This window comes from Dendropsophus ebraccatus, chromosome 4, assembly GCF_027789765.1.
Source record: "Dendropsophus ebraccatus isolate aDenEbr1 chromosome 4, aDenEbr1.pat, whole genome shotgun sequence".
NCBI lineage: Eukaryota > Metazoa > Chordata > Amphibia > Anura > Hylidae > Dendropsophus > Dendropsophus ebraccatus.
Genome location: NC_091457.1, coordinates 160,061,796 through 160,088,850, shown reverse-complemented (window position 1 = coordinate 160,088,850; position 27,055 = coordinate 160,061,796). Strand labels below are relative to the sequence as shown.

The following is a 27,055-nucleotide window of genomic DNA, read 5'->3' as shown; positions in this document are numbered from 1 at the left end:
CCTAACGTACTCTGGCGACCAGGTAGCTAGTGCGTGAACCATCTGACGTGTAAGCCAGGACAACTTAACTGCTGGCGGGTGACCCTCAATATTCCAGCCAGTTAGACAGTAGGTTTTGTGTTAAATGTGTTACCCTACTGGAAAAGAGAACTGTGAAGACCTGTGTACTACCTTGGCGTGTCTGAGTAGTGTCTTGGATACCTGGAAGAGAAAAGAACAAAATAATAAAAGCAAACATACATGGGGAGCTCCCTTTCATACCACTCAATCACACACACAAGCACTCCACAGGCCAAACACACGAAAAGGTATCCAAGGTGCAATATGTATGGACAAGTGTGAAGGTTAGGTATGACTATGTGTGATTACTACTGTGTTGGGACAAGACAGAGGCGAACAAATACTGGAAACAAAAGGAAGGGAAACACAAAAGACAACAAATACTGCGAGGTCTTGAGGAGAACTGGCTCACATGAATCTGAATGAAACCTGAGAGAAATCTGAATGAAAATCTGAGAAAAATCTGCATACGAACTGGCTCAACTAAATCTTTCCAGCTATAGATATGATAATATAGACAATAATGAGACTGGATGAGAAAATACACTCCTACATAAACTGGACTTTCTCTGAGGTATATGTAAACTGACTTCTCTTACTCAGAGGAGGAGCTATCTGTCTTAGACACTGGAAAATATACTGTTTTACAAAAGAGGCGCTCTACTCTGAGGCAATCTAAATAACCTTTTGCTTACTCAGAGGAGGAAATACAAAGACTTCGATAACACTGGAATGCAATAGTAGAAAAAGTACAATAATGAAATAAGTGCAATAATACCCTGTGTGGAACACACAATCGCAGGAAAGTGCATTAGGAAGGAATGGGTTAAGTGTCTCTGTTAGGTAGAGTCTCTTTTTGGCAATTAGACATCGTCCATGTAAAAGGCTCTGGGACAGGCACTAGAGAACCTTTTGTTATTGTAAGTGTCCATCAGCTCATGGCTGGTTAGTACAGGGAACTTGGTCAGGAGGACCAGGCACGAACCTTGAACGTTGCAGGAACTGGAATGGTGAAACAGCACACAAAAAAAACACAGTCATAGAACTCAGCCCTTGGGAGGACATTTAACAGAAATGTCCTGGAGGACCCCAAGTGGCACCCCTCTTTTTCTCCCAGGGATAATACCGGGAGGAAGCCGGAGCAGGAGCATCATCTGCTGCGGTTGTGACCACGAGGCTAGGGGTCACGGTGGTCACAGGAGAGACAGTAGGGGCTACATGGTAGGTAGCGGTGGTGGTCGCAGCTTTAGCCACGGCAGTGGTAGGGGAAGTCACCGTAGTAGCCATGGTGAGGGGGGCTTTAGCCACCGGAGGTAGCAAGGTTAGGGCCTGCTTGATCTCATCCGCCAACTTCTTGATAACCGGGTCGTCCCCAAACACCCACTGAGGCAGGGATGGTGACTCGGGCCCGGGGAGCCTCCAGGGACTGGCGTAGCCGGTGGCCTTAAAGTTATCCCCCTGGCTAGAGGCAGGAAGAGGGGCGCCCGGAACCCCGGTACTCACGGATCCATCGTTTTCTGGCGAGGTCGATCCTCCTGTGGAGAAGGCAACCTCGGGAGTGCTGGAGCAACGAGATCCCGGTGAGACGCTGGCGATGGAGACAGGCTCTTCCTCCGGACCGTTGGAGACTGGTGTAGAGCCCCAACTGATATCGCTGTCGGAGGGTGGCGGCATTAGCAGGCACGCAGGATTGAGCAGAGGCAGACTCTCAGGCAGTGTAGGCATCACAAGCGCTGGGGCTGCAGGCAGGTGCTCTTCATAGGCCGCCATCTTGCGTTCCACTGGCCGGAACTTGTAGCAGGAAGGGGAGGAGCGCCAGGCTGGAGGATCAGGCTCCAAAGTCTGCCCAGCAACAATGACGTCAGTGGAAGCGGCCGGCCAATCAGGAGAGACACAGTCATTATCAATGGCGCCAAGCAATTCCCGCTTCTCGGCCGCATGGCAGTTAACCCCCTCGTCACTGGGGGATGGCGCAGGTAGAAATAACAGCAAGAAGCGGCCATTTTGTGTACAGTCCCAGCCGTGCAGCGACTCAGTTATCAGAACTCCCATGGCAATTTTAGCACAGTCTCTGGAGACGATATTAAACTGTAGATCTGGTACACCGCGTGGCGGGTAGATCCTGTTCGTGACGCCAAAAATGCGATGCCCTGGCCCCTGGGGGCCACTTCCGCAGTGCTGGTGTTATGAGCGGGCAATGACCGGGGCAGCTGCAGGGTGTATACTTGTCACGGTATAGGCCTGAGGGCAGCACAGCTGTAGGGCCGGTCTGAGGAATCTGCGGGTGATGATGGGCATGCGATTCTTCGCTGCACTTAGTCAGGGCACCAGTTAGTGGACACCAATGCCAGGGTTCAGTAACAGCGGCTTTATTATAGATGAAGTAACTAGTAGCAACAGTTCTGTCCGGATGCAACCGGGTATATAGCAGGCTTTGACAAATAAAGCAGGAGTGGTGCTGCATAGGCTGTGAGAATACGTGCCGGATGATGGGAGTAGGAGTATGAGAGAAATAGCGTTGCTGGGTGGATTAGCTTGAGAATAATACTTGCTGTGAATCCTTGCAGCAATGAGGAGAGATAACGGAATGACACCCAGATGAGAGAAAAGAATCCGGTCACTTGAGCAGGCAGAGACAGCCGAAGACTGGTATATAGCAGCAGACTTAGTCACTCTTCTGTGGGAGAGGATAGAACCACACAACCTCCTTGCTTGGAAGCAGGGGGAAGACTAACTTGTCAGCAGGAAGTGGGAGGTCACATGGTTGCTCCTGGCCAGAGCTAGTCGGCCATTGGAGGAACCATGGTTACAGGTCACGTGATCAACAGCCTTGCATACCACTGTACACTGTAATACACAGGAACACATGAGAATACACATGAAAATGCACAATACCAGAGAATACTAGGGGAAAACCAGCAGCAGTTGCAGTGCAAACACTTACCAGAACAGGCATTGACACAGAAATAGAAATGGCCATAATAGGAGTAGTAGTCTGCATGTTCTGGGACACTGCAATCGCTTTGTGTGTATTCGAGGCTAGGCTTCTGTCCACTCTCCATCCACCCTCCTAGGTGCCAGTCCAATTTGATGCAGAAATAGAAAAATAGTGGATTTCAATTGGAGCCAGAATATCTCTTTCAGAACCCAATCCTTGTGTCTTGGATGAACACGTTGCCAGGCTCTCTCTACATACTTCTTTAATGGATAGCAATGGGACGAGTTTTGGGGGTCCACCACTTAATAAATTGGACCCTTGAAACGCGTCGGATTGCTATCTATTGAAGAAGTATTTTGTCCCAAGAGAGCCTGGCAGTGTGTTCATCCAAGACTGGACGATTGGGTTCTGAAAGAGATAGTCTGGCACCAGTTGAAATCCACTAGTATTCAGAATGTGTTTGTTTTTTTTTTTTACCATAGGATAACAACCATTTTAACTTAATATTGATCTTGTATATGCATGGGGTGGACTGGAGGAATAGATGTAAGCCAATAATTATTGAAGGTGTATGGGTTCTTCCATTATCTTAATGGTTCTATTTCTCATTCATTTTAGACTGAAGTCTGCTTAGTGTCAAAGACCCCAGACTTCTCCAAGACGGGTCAATGGGAGGTCACAACAGAGTGCAGTGGTGTAAAGAAGAAGGAGTGCTTTGATGCTGTTTTGATCTGCAATGGTCATCATGTAGAGCCGTATCTACCTTTAGAATCTTTCCCAGGTAAAATCTAGATTGCTTTAATTTAAGGACCTACAGTATTACACATTAGTCAAAAGTTGTCTGAACCTAACAATTAAACATTAGTCAAAAGTTGTCTGAACCTAACAATTGTCTATGGTGTATGGGGGTCTTCCAACATATGATTGGAACATGATGGATTTCCCTGTCTGACACTTTTGTCCTCAGGGAGGTAAGCAGCCACCAGAGAAGTCTGACTGCCGCTTAGTCTGATTTCCTTCATTAAAAGCTGAACATTTATGTGTATAAGGGAAGTAGTAGAGATAAAAATGTGTGGGCACTTTGTGTCTCTGTGTATCTCTATGAGATGCAGCTTCAGAGTGTCTCCCTGTAATAGGGAATTTCCTGTCATCTCCTATAAGCAGAAGGAAAAAGAGATCAGTATTAAGTTGCATATCATAGGACACAAAAGAGACAGGCGTGTGAGTCTGAGGAGATTTAGAATTCTGTATAGATTCCCCTTATATATCACTGCTCTTCTGGTCACTTTAGATAGGATAGAAACGATTTCTTCAGCAGCACTGTGCACAGAGGGACACAGAGATAAACAAGGAGGTCAGAGCCTTGTAGAAAGGGACCTAAGATCTGCAAGAGAAATTGGCCAAAAAGTGGTGATCACTACTTTTGAGCGAGCACTTAAATGCTTGAGTGCTCGTTACTTAAGTCATGCAGTTCTCAATGCTCGATTGCTCAAATCAAGTAACAAACCCTATTAAAGTCAATGGGAGGCTTAAAAATTTAACCAGGTGTCCCCTGGTTGGCAGAGGGAAGGGTGTCTGGTTTACCTGAAAATTCTCAGAAAGTTAAAGTCTGGCATCCCCACTTAACCCCCTCTCGGGACCAGACTGTGCTCTGTTTGAGGGGGATGCAGGTTATACTTACCACCCTGGGCTCCCGCCAGCATCTTCTACCTTTAGTTCATTCATCGGTAGTCAGCCATAGAGCAGCTGAAGCAGGACACTGCTTTTGGCTAAGTGGAGACTCCTGAAGTATGCGCTCAGCCAATCAGCAGCTGCAGCGGTGTCCCACACATCAGGAGCCCAGGAAAGTAAGTATAATTCCCTCCCTCCCTCTTGGTAAGTGGCGAGCATCAAGCAGAGCTGAGCGCCTCGATGCTCATTAGATGCACCAGGCTTGATAGAGCATGCTCACTCAGATCTAGTAATGACATGACCCAGATGCAATAATGACAGTGCACAATATGTATGGTTGCAGTTGAGTTGGGATGAAACAAATTAGGAAAGAGGAATATCGGTGATCATTACATTTAAAATATTTAATTGGCAAAAGAGATTATCGAATTTACAGTATAAACGAAGCAAATCGATTTGTTAGCTCGGCAATCTGCTTGCCAGCCTGTTGCTTTTGAAGTAAGTCCATGCTGCTCTGTGCCGCTCCACCCCAGGTGCCTGGAAAAGCTGGATCCAGTCTTGGGGAACTTCTCCCATGATTGAATCCATCTTTTCCAGGCAACTAGGGCAGAATGGCATGGACTTCAAAAGTGCTGATAAGCAGATTACCGAGCTAACAAATCGATTTTCCTCGTTTGTACTGTAAATTTGCTCATCGGCAACGAACAGCTTATAAATCCTATTACTATGGAATGTAACAAAAATAGCCCAGTGTGAAATTATTATAGCAACGTTAGGCTATGTTCAGATGACAGAAAAAAATTAAGCAAATGTTAAAATCATTGGATTTCTGTCCATGTTGTGCCGGTTGATGGGACATGGATCTCCTTAAAAGGGTTATCCAGCATTAGAAAAACATGGCCGCTTTCTTCCAGACACAGCACAACTCTTGTCTCCAGTTTGGGTGCAGGTTTTGCAACTCAGTTCTATTGAAGTGAATGGAGTTTAATTACAAACCACACCTGAACTCGAGATAAGATTGGTGCTGTGTCTGGAAGAAAGTGGCCTATTTTTCTAACTTTGTAGGACCCCTTTTAAGGGGTTCTCCAGTGCTACAAAAACATGGCCATTTTCTTTCAGAGACAACACGACTCTTGTCTCCAGTTTAGGTGCGGTTTGCAATTAAGCTCCATTCACTTCAATGGAACTGAGCAGCAAAACCCCGCCCAAACTGGAGACAAGAGTGGTGCTGTGTCTGGAAGAAAGTGGCCATGTTTTTGTAGCGCTGAATAACCCCTTTAAGGACTAATCCATATATGGCGGTACACTGGCTTTTTTTTAATATGAAATCAATCACGAGAAATGACCTGTTAATTTCTCTTTTATTTATGATGTTTATTCGGGCATATCCGCTAATCCAGCAACTCTGTAATCTCCACAATTCTAGATTGTGTAAACTTCATCGCATTAAGCACCACAAGTCATCTATCACCACCGGATTGACTTACTTTTCTATCCTGTCGTCAGGTATTTGTGATTTTAAAGGCCGATATATCCACAGCCGCTTCTATAAGAAATATGAAGATTATCGAGGGAAGACCGTGATGGTTGTAGGAGTTGGAAATTCAGCCGGGGACATTGCTGTGGAGATCAGTGGTGTAGCGAAACAGGTGAGGTCTTCTCTTTCTATGTGCAGATGTTACTTTATAGAACAACAAACATGACTTCTCTCAGGAAGACTGCAAGATGCATTAGATCATGCTAGTGACACAGAAACCAAGGGATTGGCCCGCTATTTGCACTTAAAGGGGTACTCCGGCCCAGCCGTATTTTTCCTGCGTCGGGTCCCGCATTGCGGCGCCCCGTACCCCAGTTCCATGATCGCTTCCTGGTCTGAGCTGCCACACGAGACGTGACGTCTTAAGGCAGCTCAGCCATTCAGCGGCTGAGGCAGGACTCCACTACGGCCGCTGAACGTCACGTCTCGTGCGGCACCTCAGACCAGGAAGCGGCCGCGGGACGGGGGTACAGGGCGCCGCGATCCAGGACCCGACGCTGGAACCAGGAAGGTAAGTGACCTCCACCATCCATAACCACCCCCTCCCCGGCCATATCTGAAAAATACAGCCGGGCGGGAGTAACCCTTTAACATCTACCAACAGCACTGACCCCCAAAAATCTTCTTTCCAACCTGACACAGTGCTCTCTGCTGCCACCTCTGTCCATGTCAGGAACTGTCCAGAGTAGAAGAGGTTTTCTAAGGGGATTTTCCGCTGCTCTGGACAGTTCCTGACATGGACAGAGGTGGCAGCAGAGAACACTGTGTCAGACTGGAGAGAATACACCTCTTCCTGCAGGACATACAGCAGCAGCTGATAAGTACTGGACATTTTTAAATAGAAGTAATTGACATATCTGTATAACTTTGTGACACCAATTTCAAACACCAGTACCCCTTTAAGGCAGAATACCATATTAGTTGTCAAGTTGTCGAGAAGACAAAGGGAAGCTGTCATGTAAACATATATTCTAAAAGCTTTATTCACATCCGTCAGTTTTTTGAGCAGATATCATTGAGTCAATGGGACAGGTGGAACTTTAAAAGGAGTCCGTAGCGCGAAGTGGGAACATACCCTAAGTGTAAAAACTATAAAATTTTACTTTTACAGGTGTTTTTTTCTTCTTCTTCTTCTTCTTCTTCTTCTTCTTCTTCAGAACACATAGAAAAGCTGAAACATAACAGCTCCATCTACAGGTTGTGTTTTAGGGTACAAACCCACTTGACGTATTTGCTGCGTGAATCAGTCTTAAAAATAAGCAGGCAAAACGCAGGTTGGCTTTATACGATTGTTCTGCGTTAAAATACGCAATTGCGTATTTTTGAAGCGTGAAGCTTGTTGTTAGCAAAGCATCAGTTGTTAACAACCTGTGCGAAAATGCATGTAGCTTCACTCTTCAAAAATACGCAATTGCGTATTTAACGCAGAACAATTGTATAAAGCCAACCTGCGTTTTGCCTGCTTATTTTTAAGACTGATTCACGCAGCAAATCCGTCAAGTGGGTTTGTACCCTTATGTTTATTATACTTCATTGTATAGACTCAGTATTTGGTTCTTGTTTCAGGTATATGTGAGCACCAGGGAGGGGACATGGGTGTTAAGCCGCATTTTTCACAAGGGGCTTCCCTTAGATATGTCCCTCCAAACACGCTGCCATTTCTGGATTATGAACTCTTTACCTGCCGGACTCTTACACAAACTGAATGCAAAGCAGATGAACAGCTGGTTTGACCATGACAATTATGGATTACGACCTAAAGACACGTACGTTGAAGATAATAATGTCAATTTTGATTTATACAGGCGACACTAGGTTAGTAGGCTCTATAGATATATAAAATTGAGGATTTTACTGAGTTAAAAAAAAAAAATAATTTTAGCAAACCATTTAGTAAGCAGAGTGTACCATGTCACCAGGTTACAGAGTGTCCTGTGTCACCAGGTTACAGAGTGTCCCATGTCACCAGGTTACAGAGTGTCCCCCAGGGGCGGGCTGGGCCGGGGGGCAGGAGGGCATGTGCCCCCCGGGCCGGTCTTCCCCACCAATGAGTGGGCCGCGACCCGCGGCCGACTCTCTGCAGTAGTTGAGACTGAAAGAATAGCGCGGCCGGCCGCCGCGCTATTCCCTCAGTCTCTTTCGGGCCGCCTGATCCCCCCAGGAGCCGCAGACGTGCTGTACGCAGGCACGTCTGCAGGCACCTACATCAGGTCCCCAGCGGTGACGTCACTTCCCTGACGCGCCGCTGAGGACCTGATAGGAAAGGGAGAGGAGAGGAGCCGCCGCGCTGCAGCAGCAGGGAGAAGCTGCTGCACACTGAAGATCCGGCCCGAGGAGAGGTGAGTTGTTTTTCTTTTTTTTTAAACCCATTAACATGTTGCCACACCGGGGGGGGGGCTATTCTATGAGGGGGGGTGCACAAGGGGGCTATTCTATGAGGGGGGATGCACAAGGTGGCTATTCTATATGGGAGGATGCGCAGGGGGGCTATTCTATGAAGGGGGATGCACAGGGGGCTATTCTATGAGGGGGGATGGACAAGGAGGCTATTCTATATGGGGGGGTGCATGGGGGCTATTCTATGAGGGGGGATGCACAGGGGGGCTATTCTATAAAGGAGAATGCACAGGGGGGGTATTCTATTAGGGGGGGATGCACAGGGGGGCTATTCTATGAGGGGGATGCACAGGGGGGCTATTCTATGAAGGGGGATGCACAGGGGGCTATTCTATGAGGGGGGATGCACAGGGGGCTATTCTATGAGGGGGGATGCACAGGGGGGCTATTCTATGAGGGGGGGATGCACGGGGGAGATATTCTATGAGGGGGGGGGTGCACAGGGGGAGCTATTCTATGAGGGGGATGCACAGGGGAGCTATTCTATAAGGGGGGATGCACAGGGGGGGCTATTCTATAAGGGGGGGTGCACAAGGGGGCTATTCTATGAGGGGGGATGCACAAGGTGGCTATTCTATATGGGAGGATGCGCAGGGGGGCTATTCTATGAAGGGGGATGCACAGGGGGGCTATTCTATGAAGGGGGATGCACAGGGGACTATTCTATGAGGGGGGATGGACAAGGAGGCTATTCTATATGGGGGGGTGCAGGGGCTGGCTGGCAAACTTTAGCCTGGGGGGCAAGTACACAGCAGTGGCCCATGAGTAGCGGATATTTGCCAGGGCCGAACCTAAACATCCCAAGCCGGCCGGGGGTGAGGGGAACATAATAAAGAATCCATACTTGTCCCAATGCCTCCGCAGTGCAGCGTCACTGCTCACAGACCGGTTCCTGCAGCTCCTGGTCCTGCAACGTCACGCACTGGGCGAGCGGGTACTTCCTGCCGGACTTGACAATGCAGGAATGGGAGGAGCAGGATAACAGTAGCTGTGAGAGAGGTGGTGAACCTGTACTGCAGGGGCACAGGGACGGGTAAGTATAGATTCTTTTTTATGTTCCTCCAACCTCTGCCGCCCCAGGATTTTTATGTAAGGCCAGAATTTAATCTGCTCTGGCTTGGATTATACCTTGTATGGACATGGACATCATACTATTACTGACCAAATCCTGTATACTTATATAACCAATAATATCAGTATACAAGGGGCAAATAATACCGCCATACCATGACCACATACTACAATCACATAGTAACTACATTATAAAAGGTTACTTAATACCGTCACACCACGAGCATTACTACTATACTGGTACTACACTCCACCACACAGGGGCCAATATTACCCCATACGGTGACCAAATAGTAGTAGATACCAGCTGTACACAAGCTCTGTATACCATATAAGTACAGTGCAAACACATCCAGTGACTTACAGATGACGTTTTCTGAGTCGGTCAGGTTTCATTTTCTTTTCGATCATGAATAATTCTTCCAACCACAAATCATCTCAGCAGTATCTGCCAGACAAACATCTTCAGCACCTTACTTTTACAGCACCTTTACCCACTTTTATACAAACTCTCCATCATAGTGCCCCTAAACAGTAACAGGAACTTCTTTAAAGACCAATCTGTAGTCACTTCCCTTTTCTGTGCCTCTTTTTAAAGTTAGGTCCCTTCTTCATGCTTGTATCTGTAATGAGACCCCCTATTTGTTCCCCATCTGTAATTGTGCCCCCTGTCTTTGCCCTCATCTTTAGTTAGGCCCCCCTTTGTGTCCCCATCTGCAGTTAGCCCCACCCTCTCCTTGTGCTAAGTGAATAGCACCCATTTGTCCTAATGAACTGTACTACTGTCCCATAGATAAACTGTGCCTCTTATGAACTGTCTATAATAAATAGTACCACTGCCCCCCACAACACTGTCCTCTAATGTACTGTACCGCTGTCCTCTCTAATGTACTGTACCACTGACCCCCCTAATGTACTGTACCACTGTCACCTCTAATGTACTGTACCACTGCCCCCCAACTATCCTCTAATGTACTGTACCACTGTCCTCTCTAATGTACTGTACCACTGTCCTCTATGTACTGTTCTACTGTCGCCTCTAATGTACTGTACCACTGTCCTCTCTAATGCACTATACCACTGTCCTCTATGTACTGTTCTACTGTCGCCTCTAATGTACTGTACTACTGTCCTCTCTAATGTACTGTACCACTGTCCTCTCTAATGTACTGTACCACTGTCCTCTCTAATGTACTGTACCCCTGTCCTCTAATGTACTGTACCACTGTCCTCTCTAATGTACTGTACCACTGTTCCCTCTTATGTACTGTGCCACTGTCCCCTTTAATGTACTGTACCGCTGTCCTCTCTAATGTACTGTGCCACTGTCCTCTAATGTACTGTACCACTGTCCCCTCTTATTTACTGTACCAATGTCCCCTCTAATGTACTGTACCACTGCCCCCTCTAATGTACTGTACCACTGTCCTCTAATGTACTGTACCAATGTCGGTCCTAATGTACTGTACCACTGTCCCCTCTAATGTACTGTGTCACTGTCCTCTCTAATGTACTGTCCCAATCACCCCCTAATGAACTGTGCCACTGTTCACTCTAATGTACTGTACCACTGTCCCCTTTAATGCACTATACCACTGTCCTCTAATGTACTGTACCACTGTCCCCTCTAATGCACTGTACCACTGTCCTCTCTAATGTACTGTACCGCTGTCCTCTCTAATGTACTATACCACTGTCCTCTATGTACTGTACCACTGTTCCCTCTAATGTACTGTACCACTGTCCTCTCTAATGTACTGTACCACTGTTCCCTCTAATGTACTGTACCACTGTCCCTGTAATGTTCTGTACCACTGTCCTCTCTAATGTACTGAACCACTGTCCCCTCTAATGCACTGTACCACTGTCCTCTATGTACTGTACCACTGTTCCCTCTAATGTACTATACCACTGTCCTCTCTAATGTACTGTACCACTGTCCCCTCTAATGCACTATACCACTGTCCTCTATGTACTGTACCACTGTTCCCTCTAATGTACTATACCACTGTCCTCTCTAATGTACTGTACCACTGTCCCCTCTAATGCACTATACCACTGTCCTCTATGTACTGTACCACTGTCCTCTATGTACTGTACCACTGTCCCCTCTAATGTACTGTACCACTGTCCTCTCTAATGTACTGTACCACTGTCCTCTCTAATGCACTGTACTACTGTCCCCTCTAATGTACTGTACTACTGTCCCCCCTATTGTACTGTACCACTGTCCCCTCTAATGTACTGTACCACTGACCCCTCTAATGTACTGTACCACTGTCCCCTCTAATGTACTGTGCCACTGTCCTCTCTAATGTACTGTACCACTGTCCCCTCTAATGCACTGTACCACTGTCCCCTCTAATGTACTGTGCCACTGTCCTCTCTAATGTACTGTACCTCTGTCCCCTCTAATGTACTGTACCACTGTCCTCTCTAATGCACTGTACCACTGTCCCCTCTAATGCACTGTACCACTGTCCCCTCTAATGTACTGTACCACTGTCCTCTCTAATGCACTGTACCACTGTCCCCTCTAATGTACTGTGCCACTGTCCTCTATGTACTATACCACTGTCCTCTATGTACTGTACCACTGACCCCTCTAATGCACTATACCACTGTCCTCTATGTACTGTACCACTGTCCCCTCTAATGTACTGTACCACTGTCCTCTCTAATGTACTGTACCACTGACCCCTCTAATGTACTGTACCACTGTCCCCTCTAATGCACTATACCACTGTCGTCTCTAATGTACTGTACCACTGACCCCCTAATGTAACGTACCACTGAGTCCCCTAAATCATTGTTTCCCAACCAGTGGCTCCTCAGATGTTTGTAAACTACAACTTTCATTATGCAAACAGGACATGATAATAGTTGTAGTTTGGTAACACTTGAGGAGCGCCTGGATAGGAAGCAATGATTTATGGGTACAGTTTATTTAGTGTAATTTCTCCAACATCTGACCCTTCTGCAGTTATTAAACTACAACCCCCATTATATCCTGCCAGCAGGGCATGATAGGGGTTGTAGTTTTGTAACAACTGAGGAGCCACTGTTAGGAAGCAATGATTTAGAGGTACAGTTTATTTTGTGTGGTGTTCTCCAACATGTGACCCTCCTGCTGTTCCTAAACTACCATCCCCATTATCTCCTGCTAGAAGGGCATGATGGGAGTTGTAGTGTTTCACTAACTGAGCAGTCACAGGTTGGAGAACACTACCTAAACTCTACCTAAATTATTGCTTCCTAACCAGTGACTCCTCAGCTGTTGCCAAACTACAACTCCTATCATGTCCTGCCACCAGGATATAATGGGAGCTGTAGTTATGCAATAACTGGAGAGTCAAATGTTGTAAATAGGACAAAGCACAATGCACAATGCCCCCCCCCCCCCCCATGCTTACTTCACAAGCTGGTTGGTGCTTCTCTGCTGCTCTGGCCTCTTCTGGTTAGGTCTGACCAGAGCAGAGAGGAGCAGGCCCGGCTAATCACACTGCAGAATCACGGAGGAGACACTGGCTGCCAAGACAGGGAAGTGAGTGTCCCCTGCTCCAGCCAGCCCTAGGCTACTGTATTGTATTGGTGTCTTATAGACCCCAGTACTATACAGTAACCCCCCCAGACCCGCTCCCCACAACCCAGGCCCCCTCCCCAGATACCAGTCGGGCGGTGGGCGGCTCTTCTCCCGGCAGGCGTCCTCCTCCATGGGCTGTGCACTTCTCTTTGCTCAGTGATGGAACAGGCTGCCTGCTCCACCAATGAGCAAAGTGAAGTGTGAGGCAGAGTCAGCGCGGCGTTCTGTCACCGCTGCTGACTGCTAGAGAGTGAGTGCAGCGGCCGCACTTACTGAGGAAATAATTAAGGTGGCAGAGCGGCCCTAGCAACATCCGGACGCCGCGGCCCTTAGGTGTAGTGGGGGGACCGGCCCGGGGGGGCATATGCCACCCTGTCCCCCGGCCCAGCCCGCCCCTGGGGGGGTGCATGGGGGCTATTCTATGAGGGGGGATGCACAGGGGGGCTATTCTATAAAGGAGAATGCACAGGGGGGGGTATTCTATTAGGGGGGGATGCACAGGGGGGCTATTCTATGAGGGGGGGATGCACAGGGGGGCTATTCTATGAAGGGGGATGCACAGGGGGCTATTCTATGAGGGGGGATGCACAGGGGGCTATTCTATGAGGGGGGATGCACAGGGGGAGCTATTCTATAAGGGGGATGCACAGGGGGAGCTATTCTATAAGGGGGGATGCACAGGGGGGCTATTCTATAAAGGAGAATGCACAGGGGGGCTATTCTATGAAGGGGGATGCACAGGGGGCTATTCTATATGGGGGGGGTGCATGGGGGCTATTCTATATGGGAGGATGCACAGGGGGGGTTATTCTATATTGGGGGAATGCACAGGGGGCTATTCTATGAGGGGGGGGATGCACAGGGGGGCTATTCTATAAGGGGGGATGCACAGGGGGAGCTATTCTATAAGGGAGAATGCACAGGGGGGCTATTCTATATGGGGGGATGCACAGGGGGAGCTATTCTATATTGGGGGGATGCACGGGGGGGGCTATTCTATAAGGGGGGATGCACAGGGGGGCTATTCTATAAGGGAGAATGCACAGGGGGGCTATTCTATATGGGGGGGATGCACAGGGGGAGCTATTCTATGAAGGGGGATGCACAGGGGGGCTATTCTATGAAGGGGAATGCACAGGGGGCTATTCTATGAGGGGGGATGCACAGGGGGAGCTATTCTATATGGGGGGATGCACAGGGGGGCTATTCTATGAGGGGGGGATGCACGGGGAAGATATTCTATGAGGGGGGGATGCACAGGGGGAGCTATTCTATGAGGGGGATGCACAGGGGGAGCTATTCTATAAGGGGGGATGCACAGGGGGGGCTATTCTATAAAGGAGAATGCACAGGGGGGCTATTCTATGAAGGGGGATGCACAGGGGGCTATTCTATATGGGGGGGTGCATGGGGGCTATTCTATATGGGGGGGGTGCATGGGGGCTATTCTATATGGGAGGATGCACAGGGGGGGTTATTCTATATTGGGGGAATGCACGGGGCTATTCTATGAGGGGGGGATGCACAGGGGGAGCTATTCTATAAGGGGGGATGCACAGGGGGAGCTATTCTATAAGGGAGAATGCACAGGGGGGCTATTCTATATGGGGGGATGCACAGGGGGAGCTATTCTATATTGGGGGGATGCACGGGGGGGGCTATTCTATAAGGGGGGATGCACAGGGGGGCTATTCTATAAGGGAGAATGCACAGGGGGGCTATTCTATATGGGGGGATGCACAGGGGGAGCCATTCTATGAAGGGGAATGCACAGGGGGCTATTCTATGAGGGGGGATGCACAGGGGGGCTATTCTATGAGGGGGGGATGCACGGGGGAGATATTCTATGAGGGGGGATGCACAGGGGGAGCTATTCTATGAGGGGGATGCACAGGGGGCTATTCTATGAGGGGGTGCACAGGGGGCTATTCTATATGGGAGGATGCACACGGGGGCTATTCTATATTGGGGGGATGCACAGGGGGGCTATTCTATGAGGGGGGATGCACAGGGGGCTATTCTATGAGGGAGGGATGCACAGGGGGAGCTATTCTATAAGGGGGATGCACAGGGGGAGCTATTCTATAAGGGAGAATGCACAGGGGGGCTATTCTATATGGGGGGATGCACAGGGGGAGCTATTCTATATTGGGGGGATGCACGGGGGGGGCTATTCTATAAGGGGGGATGCACAGGGGGGCTATTCTATAAGGGAGAATGCACAGGGGGGCTATTCTATATGGGGGGATGCACAGGGGGAGCTATTCTATGAAGGGGAATGCACAGGGGGCTATTCTATGAGGGGGGATGCACAGGGGGAGCTATTCTATATTGGGGGGATGCACAGGGGGGCTATTCTATGAGGGGGGATGCACAGGGGGCTATTCTATGAGGGGGGGATGCACAGGGGGAGCTATTCTATAAGGGGGATGCACAGGGGGAGCTATTCTATAAAGGAGAACGCACAGGGGGGCTATTCTATGAGGGGGATGCACAGGGGGAGCTATTCTATAAAGGAGAACGCACAGGGGGGCTATTCTATGAAGGGGATGCACAGGGGGCTATTCTATGAGGGGGGATGCACAGGGGGCTATTCTACGAGGGGGGTTGCACAAGGGGGCTATTCTATGAGGGGGGGATGCACAGGGGGCTATTCTATATGGGGGGATGCACAGGGGGGGCTATTCTATATGGGGAGATGCACAGGGGGGGGCTATTCTATATGGGGGGATGCACAGGGGGGGGGGGGCTATCCTATATGGGGGATGTATTGATGAGGATGTTGCTGGAGCAAGAAGCCTAAAATGTCTGTCTGACAGATCCCGTGGAGAGGAGTCATAACCAGAGAAGCCTTCATGATGGCCGGAGCCGGATGGAGAAGAAAAGGAAAAGTGGACGTCTCTTCATGCAGAGAAGACGCCTACTGTGAGTCACTGAATGTAACTGCACTATAATAACTTATAAGGTCTTATAACTTATCAGGGGTGTCAAACTATGTCCCTCCAGATGTTGCAAAACTACAATTCCCGTCATGGTTTATCTGTCCAGTCATGATGGGATTTGTAGTGTTGTAACAACTGGAGGGACGGAGTTTGACAACTGTGTTCTATTGTCAGTGTTCTTATACCGGAGATAGATAGGAGATAGATAGGAGATAGATAGGTGATAAATAGATAGATAGATAGATAGATAGATAGATAGATAGATAGATAGATAGATAGATAGATAGGAGATAGATAGATAGATAGATAGATAGATAGATAGGAGATAGATAGATAGATAGATAGATAGATAGATAGATAGATAGATAGATAGATAGGAGATAGATAGATAGATAGATAGGAGATAGATAGGAGATAGATAGATAGATAGATAGATAGATAGATAGATAGATAGATAATGGATAGATAGATAGATAGATAGGAGATAGATAATGGATAGATAGATAGATAGATAGATAGGAGATAGATAGATAGATAGATAGATAATGGATAGATAGATAGATAGATAGGAGATAGATAGATAGATAGATAGATAGATAGATAGATAGATAGATAGATAGATAGATAATGGATAGATAGATAGATAGATAGATAGATAGATAGGAGATAGATAGATAGATAGATAGATAGATAGATAGATAGATAGATAGATAGGAAATAGATAGATAGATAGATAATGGATAAATAAATAAATAGATAGATAGATAGATAGATAGATAGATAGATAGGAGATACAGTAGATAGATATCCAGTAGGAAATAGCTATCTAGCAGTTCATTATGTATCTTTGATTACACATGAGATCACAACCAGCAGACACATTATAATAATGAGAACCTTCTATGGGGATGATCCTGGTATTTGTACAGTGGATGTTAGTTAGTAATGGTGGTGGTGGTGAAGGGGTTGTGATATTTGTTTCTTTTATACTGGTATTATTGGTCTTGTTATACTGGATCTCAGTTATGGTGTGGTGGTATTAGTTAGTATGGGGTGGTAATGGTTGTGGTCACAGTGACAATATATGTTTCTTATATACTGGTGTATTGGATTTGGTCAGTAACGGTATATTTCTTCTATCCCCTATTAGTTCTGTTCTGGGGTCACATCCACACACTGATCCCCCACAGAACTCTGTATACTGATCTCTCACAAAGCCTCCAGTATACAATACACCAGGAATCCTCCAAGTACAACAGCTGCAAACACTACAACTACCAGCATTTACTTACAGTCTGCAGCCCTCAGGATATGCTGGGAGTTGTAGTACATCCTCTGATAACAGCTGGTGCTGCAGAGATTCAGGGCTGATGGTTTTAACATGATAAGAGAACCAAAAGGGCATTACAGCACTGATAACAGGGTCACCGGGTACACAGCATGGTACCTTAAGGGTGCATTCACACAGACAGATTTAGCTGACAGATTTTTGAAGCCAAAGCCAGGAATGGAGTTGAAAAGATGAGAAATCTCAGTTTTTCCTTTATTACCTGTTCTCTGCTTATAGTCTGTTCCTGGCTTTGGCTTCAAACATCGGTCAGATAAATCTCTCTGTTTAAAGGCATCCTAAGGTACTATGCTGTGCACCTGGAGCTAGGTTCCCTTTAATCCAATAGATGTATATCACAAGGGCTTTTCGTGGCTGGGAACACTGGCCACATTACTATAATTCTGTGGCGCATGTGTAATCTTCCTTTCCCGCACTTATTTGGGGAGGGTAATACCAGGTAAGGGCCAGGGTGGTGGATGGGCCGCTAGCCTGCCAGTCAAGGGCCAGTGCCGTGTGCTTGCCCCCCAGGCTAAAATCTGCCAGCCAGCCCCTGGTGTCCCCCCATGTCACCAGGTTACAGAGTGCCCCATATCACCAGGTTACAGAGTGTCCCAGGTCACCAGGTTACAGAGTGTATAATGTCACCAGGTTACAGAGTGTCCCGTGTCACCAGGTTACAGAGTGCCCCATGTCACCAGGTTACAGAGTGTATAATGTCACCAGGTTACAGAGTGTCCCATGTCACCAGGTTACAGAGTGTATAATGTCACCAGGTTACAGAGTGTATAATGTCACCAGGTTACAGAGTGTCCCATGTCACCAGGTTACAGAGTGTCCCATGTCACTAGGTTACAGAGTGTCCCATGTCACCAGGTTACAGTGTCCCATGTCACCAGGTTACAGAGTGTCCCCCCATGTCACCAGGTTACAGAGTGTCCCATATCACCAGGTTACAGAGTGCCCCATGTCACCAGGTTACAGAGTGCCCCATGTCACCAGGTTACAGAGTGTCCCATGTCACCAGGTTACAGAGTGTCCCATGTCACCAGGTTACAGAGTGTCCCATGTCACCAGGTTACAGAGTGTCCCCCCATGTCACCAGGTTACAGAGTGTCCCATATCACCAGGTTACAGAGTGCCCCATGTCACCAGGTTACAGAGTGCCCCATGTCACCAGGTTACAGAGTGTCCCATGTCACCAGGTTACAGAGTGTCCCATGTCACCAGGTTACAGAGTGTCTCATGTCACCAGGTTACAGAGTGTATAATGTCACCAGGTTACAGAGTGTCCCCCCATGTCACCAGGTTACAGAGTGTATAATGTCACCAGGTTACAGAGTGTCCCATGTCACCAGGTTACAGAGTGTATAATGTCACCAGGTTACAGAGTGTATAATGTCACCAGGTTACAGAGTGTATAATGTCACCAGGTTACAGAGTGTCCCCCCATGTCACCAGGTTACAGAGTGTATAATGTCACCAGGTTACAGAGTGTCCCATGTCACCAGGTTACAGAGTGTATAATGTCACCAGGTTACAGAGTGTATAATGTCACCAGGTTACAGAGTGTATAATGTCACCAGGTTACAGAGTGTCCCCCCATGTCACCAGGTTACAGAGTTCCCCATGTCACCAGGTTACAGAGTGTCCCATGTCACCAGGTTACAGAGTGTCCCATGTCACCAGGTTACAGAGTGCCCCATTTCACCAGGTTACAGAGTGTATAATGTCACCAGGTTACAGAGTGTCCCAGGTCACCAGGTTACAGAGTGTATAATGTCACCAGGTTACAGAGTGTATAATGTCACCAGGTTACAGAGTGTATAATGTCACCAGGTTACAGAGTGTATAATGTCACCAGGTTACAGAGTGTCCCCCCATGTCACCAGGTTACAGAGTGTCCCATGTCACCAGGTTACAGAGTGTATAATGTCACCAGGTTACAGAGTGTCCCCCCATGTCACCAGGTTACAGAGTTCCCCATGTCACCAGGTTACAGAGTGTCCCATGTCACCAGGTTACAGAGTGTCCCATGTCACCAGGTTACAGAGTGCCCCATGTCACCAGGTTACAGAGTGTATAATGTCACCAGGTTACAGAGTGTCCCAGGTCACCAGGTTACAGAGTGTATAATGTCACCAGGTTACAGAGTGTCCCCCCATGTCACCAGGTTACAGAGTGTCCCATGTCACCAGGTTACAGAGTGTCCCATGTGACCAGGTTACAGAGTGTACAGTGTCACCAGGTTACAGAGTGTCCAATGTCACCAGGTTACAGAGTGTATAATGTCACCAGGTTACAGAGTGTATAATGTCACCAGGTTACAGAGTGTCCCCCCATGTCACCAGGTTACAGAGTGTCCCATGTCACCAGGTTACAGAGTGCCCCATGTCACCAGGTTACAGAGTGCCCCATGTCACCAGGTTACAGAGTGTATAATGTCACCAGGTTACAGAGTGTCCCAGGTCACCAGGTTACAGAGTGTATAATGTCACCAGGTTAGAGTGTCCCATGTCACCTGGTTACAGAGTGTCCCATGTCACCAGGTTACAGAGTGTCCTGTGTCACCAGGTTACAGAGTGTCCCATGTCACCAGGTTAGAGTGTCCCATGTCACCAGGTTACAGAGTGTCCCCCCATGTCACCAGGTTACAGAGTGTCCCATGTCACCAGGTTACAGAGTGTATAATGTCACCAGGTTACAGAGTGTCCCCCCATGTCACCAGGTTACAGAGTGTTCCATGTCACCAGGTTACAGAGTGTCCCATGTCACCAGGTTACAGAGTGTCCCGTGTCACCAGGTTACAGAGTGTCCCCCATGTCACCAGGTTACAGAGTGTCCCATGTCACCACGTTACAGAGTGTCCCATGTCACCAGGTTACAGAGTGTCCCATGTCACCAGGTTACAGAGTGTCCCATGTCACCAGGTTACAGAGTGTCCCATGTCACAATATTACAGAGTGTCCCATGTCACCAGGTTACAGAGTGTCCCATGTCACCAGGTTACAGAGTGTCCCATGTCACAATATTACAGAGTGTCCCATGTCACCAGGTTACAGAGTGTCTCATGTCACCAGGTTACAGAGTGTCCCATGTCACCAGGTTAGAGTGTCCCATGTCACCAGGTTACAGAGTGTCCCATGTCACCAGGTTAGAGTGTCCCATGTCACCAGGTTACAGAGTGTCCCGTGTCACCAGGTTACAGAGTGTCCCCCCATGTCACCAGGTTACAGAGTGTACCATGTCACCAGGTTACAGAGTGTATAATGTCACCAGGTTACAGAGTGTCCCCCCATGTCACCAGGTTACAGAGTGTCCCATGTCACCAGGTAACAGAGTGCCCCATGTCACCAGGTTACAGAGTGCCCCATGTCACCAGGTTACAGAGTATCCCATGTCACCAGGTTACAGAGTGTCCCATGTCACCAGGTTACAGAGTGTATAATGTCACCAGGTTACAGAGTGTCCCCCCATGTCACCAGGTTACAGAGTGTATAATGTCACCAGGTTACAGAGTGTCCCATGTCACCAGGTTACAGAGTGTATAATGTCACCAGGTTACAGAGTGTATAATGTCACCAGGTTACAGAGTGTATAATGTCACCAGGTTACAGAGTGTCCCATGTCACCAGGTTACAGAGTGTATAATGTCACCAGGTTACAGAGTGTATAATGTCACCAGGTTACAGAGTGTCCCATGTCACCAGGTTACAGAGTGTATAATGTCACCAGGTTACAGAGTGTCCCATGTCACCAGGTTACAGAGTGTCCCATGTCACCTGGTTACAGAGTGTCCCATGTCACCAGGTTACAGAGTGTCCCAGGTCACCAGGTTACAGAGTGTATAATGTCACCAGGTTAGAGTGTCCCATGTCACCAGGTTACAGAGTGTCCCGTGTCACCAGGTTACAGAGTGTCCCATGTCACCAGGTTAGAGTGTCCCATGTCACCAGGTTACAGAGTGTCCCATGTCACCAGGTTACAGAGTGCCCCATGTCACCAGGTTACAGAGTGTATAATGTCACCAGGTTACAGAGTGTCCCATGTCACCAGGTTACAGAGTGTATAATGTCACCAGGTTACAGAGTGTCCCCCCATGTCACCAGGTTACAGAGTGTATAATGTCACCAGGTTACAGAGTGTCCCATGTCACCAGGTTACAGAGTGTATAATGTCACCAGGTTACAGAGTGTATAATGTCACCAGGTTACAGAGTGTATAATGTCACCAGGTTACAGAGTGTCCCCCCATGTCACCAGGTTACAGAGTGTCCCATGTCACCAGGTTACAGAGTGCCCCATGTCACCAGGTTACAGAGTGCCCTTTTGTCACCAGGTTACAGAGTGTATAATGTCACCAGGTTACAGAGTGTCCCAGGTCACCAGGTTACAGAGTGTATAATGTCACCAGGTTAGAGTGTCCCATGTCACCTGGTTACAGAGTGTCCCATGTCACCAGGTTACAGAGTGTCCTGTGTCACCAGGTTACAGAGTGTCCCATGTCACCAGGTTAGAGTGTCCCATGTCACCAGGTTACAGAGTGTCCCCCCATGTCACCAGGTTACAGAGTGTCCCATGTCACCAGGTTACAGAGTGTATAATGTCACCAGGTTACAGAGTGTCCCCCCATGTCACCAGGTTACAGAGTGTCCCATGTCACCAGGTTACAGAGTGTCCCATGTCACCAGGTTACAGAGTGTCCCGTGTCACCAGGTTACAGAGTGTCCCCCATGTCACCAGGTTACAGAGTGTCCCATGTCACCACGTTACAGAGTGCCCCATGTCACCAGGTTACAGAGTGTCCCATGTCACCAGGTTACAGAGTGTCCCATGTCACCAGGTTACAGAGTGTCCCATGTCACCAGGTTACAGAGTGTCCCATGTCACCAGGTTACAGAGTGTCCCATGTCACCTGGTTACAGAGTGTCCCATGTCACAATATTACAGAGTGTCCCATGTCACCAGGTTACAGAGTGTCCCATGTCACAATATTACAGAGTGTCCCGTGTCACCAGGTTACAGAGTGTCCCGTGTCACCAGGTTACAGAGTGTATAATGTCACCAGGTTAGAGTGTCCCATGTCATCTGGTTACAGAGTGTCCCATATCACCAGGTTACAGAGTGTCCCGTGTCACCAGGTTACAGAGTGTCCCATGTCACCAGGTTAGAGTGTCCCATGTCACCAGGTTACAGAGTGTCCCGTGTCACCAGGTTACAGAGTGTCCCCCCATGTCACCAGGTTACAGAGTGTACCATGTCACCAGGTTACAGAGTGTATAATGTCACCAGGTTACAGAGTGTCCCCCCATGTCACCAGGTTACAGAGTGTCCCATGTCACCAGGTTACAGAGTGTCCCATGTCACCAGGTTACAGAGCGTCCCATGTCACCAGGTTACAGAGTGTCCCGTGTCACCAGGTTACAGAGTGTCCCGTGTCACCAGGTTACAGAGTGTCCCATGTCACCAGGTTACAGAGTGTCCCGTGTCACCAGGTTACAGAGTGTCTCGTGTCACCAGGTTACAGAGTGTCCCCCCGTGTCACCAGGTTACAGAGTGTATAATGTCACCAGGTTACAGAGTGTACAGTGTCACCAGGTTACAGAGTGTACAGTGTCACCAGGATACAGATTGTACCATATCACCAGGTTACAGAGTGTCCCATGTCACCAGGTTACAGAGTGTCCTATGTCACCAGGTTACAGAGAGTTCCATGTCACCAGGTTACAGAGTGTCCCATGTCACCAGGTTACAGAGTGTCCCCCCGTGTCACCAGGTTACAGAGTGTCCCGTGTCACCAGGTTACAGAGTGTCCCCCCATGTCACCAGGTTACAGAGTGTCCCCCCATGTCACCAGGTTACAGAGTGTACCATGTCACCAGGTTACAGAGTGTCCCCCCATGTCACCAGGTTACAGAGTGTCCCATGTCACCAGGTTACAGAGTGTCCCATGTCACCAGGTTACAGAGCGTCCCATGTCATCAGGTTACAGAGTGTCCCGTGTCACCAGGTTACAGAGTGTCCCGTGTCACCAGGTTACAGAGTGTCCCATGTCACCAGGTTACAGAGTGTCCCGTGTCACCAGGTTACAGTGTCTCATGTCACCAGGTTACAGAGTGTCCCCCCGTGTCACCAGGTTACAGAGTGTACAGTGTCACCAGGTTACAGATTGTACCATATCACCAGGTTACAGAGTGTCCCCCCATGTCACCAGGTTACAGAGTGTCCCATATCACCAGGTTACAGAGTGTCCCATGTCACCAGGTTACAGAGTGTCCCATGTCACCAGGTTGCAGAGAGTTCCATGTCACCAGGTTACAGAGTGTCCCGTGTCACCAGGTTACAGAGTGTCCCGTGTCACCAGGTTACAGAGTGTCCCCCCATGTCACCAGGTTACAGAGTGTCCCATATCACCAGGTTACAGTGTCCCATATCACCAGGTTAGAGTGTCCCGTGTCACCAGGTTACAGAATGCCCCGTGTCACCAGGTTACAGAGTGTCCTTAGAGACATAGTCCTACGGTACAGTAAGCATGTGCACCTGTAGTTTGGTGTTGCACTTTTTGTTGGCACTGAAATAATAGTGGCACATTAAAGGATTATCATAACTTTTATTATCTTATATAAAGAACACCAAAGTGAGAATATTGGCATTATGCCCAGGGGTGGATTAACTTTACCATAGGCCCCGGGCTGTTCACCAAGCCTGGCCCCCCACCCCCACCCCGCTGTAACTATGGCAGCACTAGCCTGGCGTTCATAGTACAGGATGGATAATGTCATGATGTCCTGATTTGTGCAAAATTGCCATAAAAAACTGTGATTTTTGCAAATCATGACGGAAGTGTAGCCAGGAGACAGTACACCACTGAAAGTATAAGTCTTTTTTTGTGGTCATGGGCCCCCCAGGAGCTCAGGGCCCTGGGCTGCCGCCCAAAACGCCCCTATTATAATCCACTTCTGGTTATGCCGTACCCTGCCCCTTCATTCCTGCACTAGTAATAAAAGGGGTTGTTTGGCAGAAAATTTAATCTATGGAGCAGACTGGGTTAAAAAAATAAAAATTTCAGTACTTACCTTTCCTTCCACTTTCCACAACCCTTCCACGGGGTGCCCAGGTCCTTGCTGATCTCCACTTCTTGGTACCTGTCTTGATCAGTCAGCCAGTGAAAGTTCTGTGATCAGTGAAAGACTGAGATGTCAAGATGGGACCTGGAAATGGCGATCTGTATTCTCTGCATATAAGTAATAAACTAGACCAATCATTTTCATCACATTCACATATATGTTGACTTTTCAGGTCGTGGTTAAAAGAGCCGATGGTTAATGACCACTTGCCCGGCCAGATCCTATGTGGAGCCATAAGGATGAAGCCGCACATCAGAAGGTTTTCTGAGTCATCCGTTATGTTTGAGGATGGATCAAGGGTGGATGGTTTGGATGATGTTATATTTGCAACAGGATACACAGTTTTCTTCCCATTTCTTGATGAATCTATTGTCACGGTGAACGATAACAATGTTACCCTGTACAAGAACGTTTTCCCACTTCACCATGAGAAACCCACCATGGCATTTATTGGGCTCGTCCAACCTCTCGGATCTCTCCTGGCAGCATCTGAGCTTCAGGTCCGTTGGGCTGCCAGAATATTTAAAGGTTTGTATTTCAATAGACTCAAGATCAATTAAAGGGGCTTTATCATGTCAAACCCCCTTCACCCCCCACCCTTAAATTAATCTTTAAATATGTCGCAAAGTGAGTAGAATCCCGGTACTGCCACTACCGTAGGGAAAAGTGAGCAATTAGCTCGCAAATGGATATACCGGTTAACCAATTAGTGCTGCTCTGTTCCAATTCAGTAGGCTTCAATTTACATTAGTGGAGGAAAAAAAACAGATGAATCGCACTCACCAATGACTTTTTGTGGTTATTTTATTCATGCATCACACAACACCGGTAACACGATGTATTGGACAAAGAGCAACAGCGGCGCTCCACTAGGCTACGGCCGTTTCACGCTGACGTGCTTCCTCTGGCCAATGGAGACATTGGCCAGAGGAAGCGCGTCATTGTGAAACAAGTTATTTTATTTGTGTGATGCACATAAAATAACCACAAAAATTCATTGGTGAGTGCCCTTCATCTGTTTTCTTCCCCCCTGCACTAATGTGTAATCTTTAAATATCATATGTACTTTTTAATTTTTAGCCTTCTACTCACTTGCATTCCCCAGTGGTACGGCGGCAAACTGGCCATTCTAATGCATAAAGAGCTTCTTAGCTTAACCATATAATGGAGATGACGACCTAGATTCCTAGGTTTATGAGCTCATAGCAAAGGGATGCGAGAAAACAGAAAGTTGGGTTCACACTACGTTTCTTACATCCGTTTTTACAAAAAAAAATGGATGAAAAACAGAAGAAAAAACTAATGAATTTGTGTGCATCTGTTTTGATCCCTTTTTCCCCACTGACTTCCATTATTAAAAAAGGATCAAAGTGCATCCATTTTTTTTACATACACAAAAATGCACACAAATGAAAAAGTTCTTCCATCTGTTTTTTTGCAGAAACAGATGAAAAAACTGTAGTGAACAAAGATGCAGATTATTTGCAGATTTAGGATCCAACATTGTTGAATCTTTTTGCTGATAGTTTAGCGGATGTTTTAGAGGTGACCAAGTCTCTTTAACATCAAGATCATCAAAATCAGGATGCCATAGTAATGGCCTTCTTACTGGTTTCTCACAATACAAATTCGAAACATAATTGTATAACTGGGAAGGCTGCAGTTTACATCACAGCCAACTGCAGAAATATTATAAACCAGCGTTTCTCAACTTCAGTTCTCAAGTTCCCCTACAGGCCATTATTTCAGAATGTCAATTTTTTTTCTTTTTTAGACTTTTTTTAAACCTTATTTACAACCAGAAAGTCTTGAAAATGTTCACAGTCAATTTTTTTTTCTAGAGATGGACAGAAAAATGTAAAGATTCTTAAATGTTACTCTTTGTAACATTTGAAAAAAAAATAAAAATAATAAAGTGTAGCTGTCACTTGAAAAAAAAAAATCTTGATATTGTAGAGACATGTAAAAAGTTTGCATCAGTAGGGGTGTGAGTGTCTGGGGAGAGGGAAGTGGGCAGCTAATCACGTCTTTCCTCACTGTCTGCACAAGATGGTCCCATACATTTAGGCTATGTTCACACGTAGTATGAGACCGACCGTTCCATCACCCGGCCGGTTAACGGAACGGGCGGTCTCAGAAAAGATCTTCCCGGGTGATCTCTAGCGCCGCTGAGTTTTGATGCGGGCGCATCCGTGCGCGCCCGTATCAGAACTCCCCACTGCACACTGTGGAGCTCCATGGTGTGCACTGACATGTCAGTTTTCTACGGCACCACTAGGGATCCTGGCCGGAGCGTATACCCTATGTATACAGTCCGGCCGTGATTCCCTCGGCCTGCAGCACAACGTAGGTTCCGTACCAATCACGGCCGTGAAATACAAAACTTACGTTGTGTTAACATGG

General features: G+C 47.6%; 1 protein-coding gene across 4 annotated transcripts in view; it reads left to right on the top strand.

The window, feature by feature from the left end:
- Positions 1-27,055, top strand: part of LOC138789062 (dimethylaniline monooxygenase [N-oxide-forming] 2-like) — a 45,236-nt gene that overhangs the window by 13,956 nt on the left and 4,225 nt on the right. For all 4 annotated transcript variants that reach the window (XM_069967602.1, XM_069967599.1, XM_069967600.1 and 1 more), the window contains 4 exons: positions 3,617-3,779; positions 6,176-6,318; positions 7,773-7,972; positions 24,825-25,180. In XM_069967602.1, the coding sequence (XP_069823703.1) occupies positions 3,617-3,779; positions 6,176-6,318; positions 7,773-7,972; positions 24,825-25,180 (862 nt within the window). The remainder of the gene's footprint in view (positions 1-3,616; positions 3,780-6,175; positions 6,319-7,772; positions 7,973-24,824; positions 25,181-27,055) is intronic.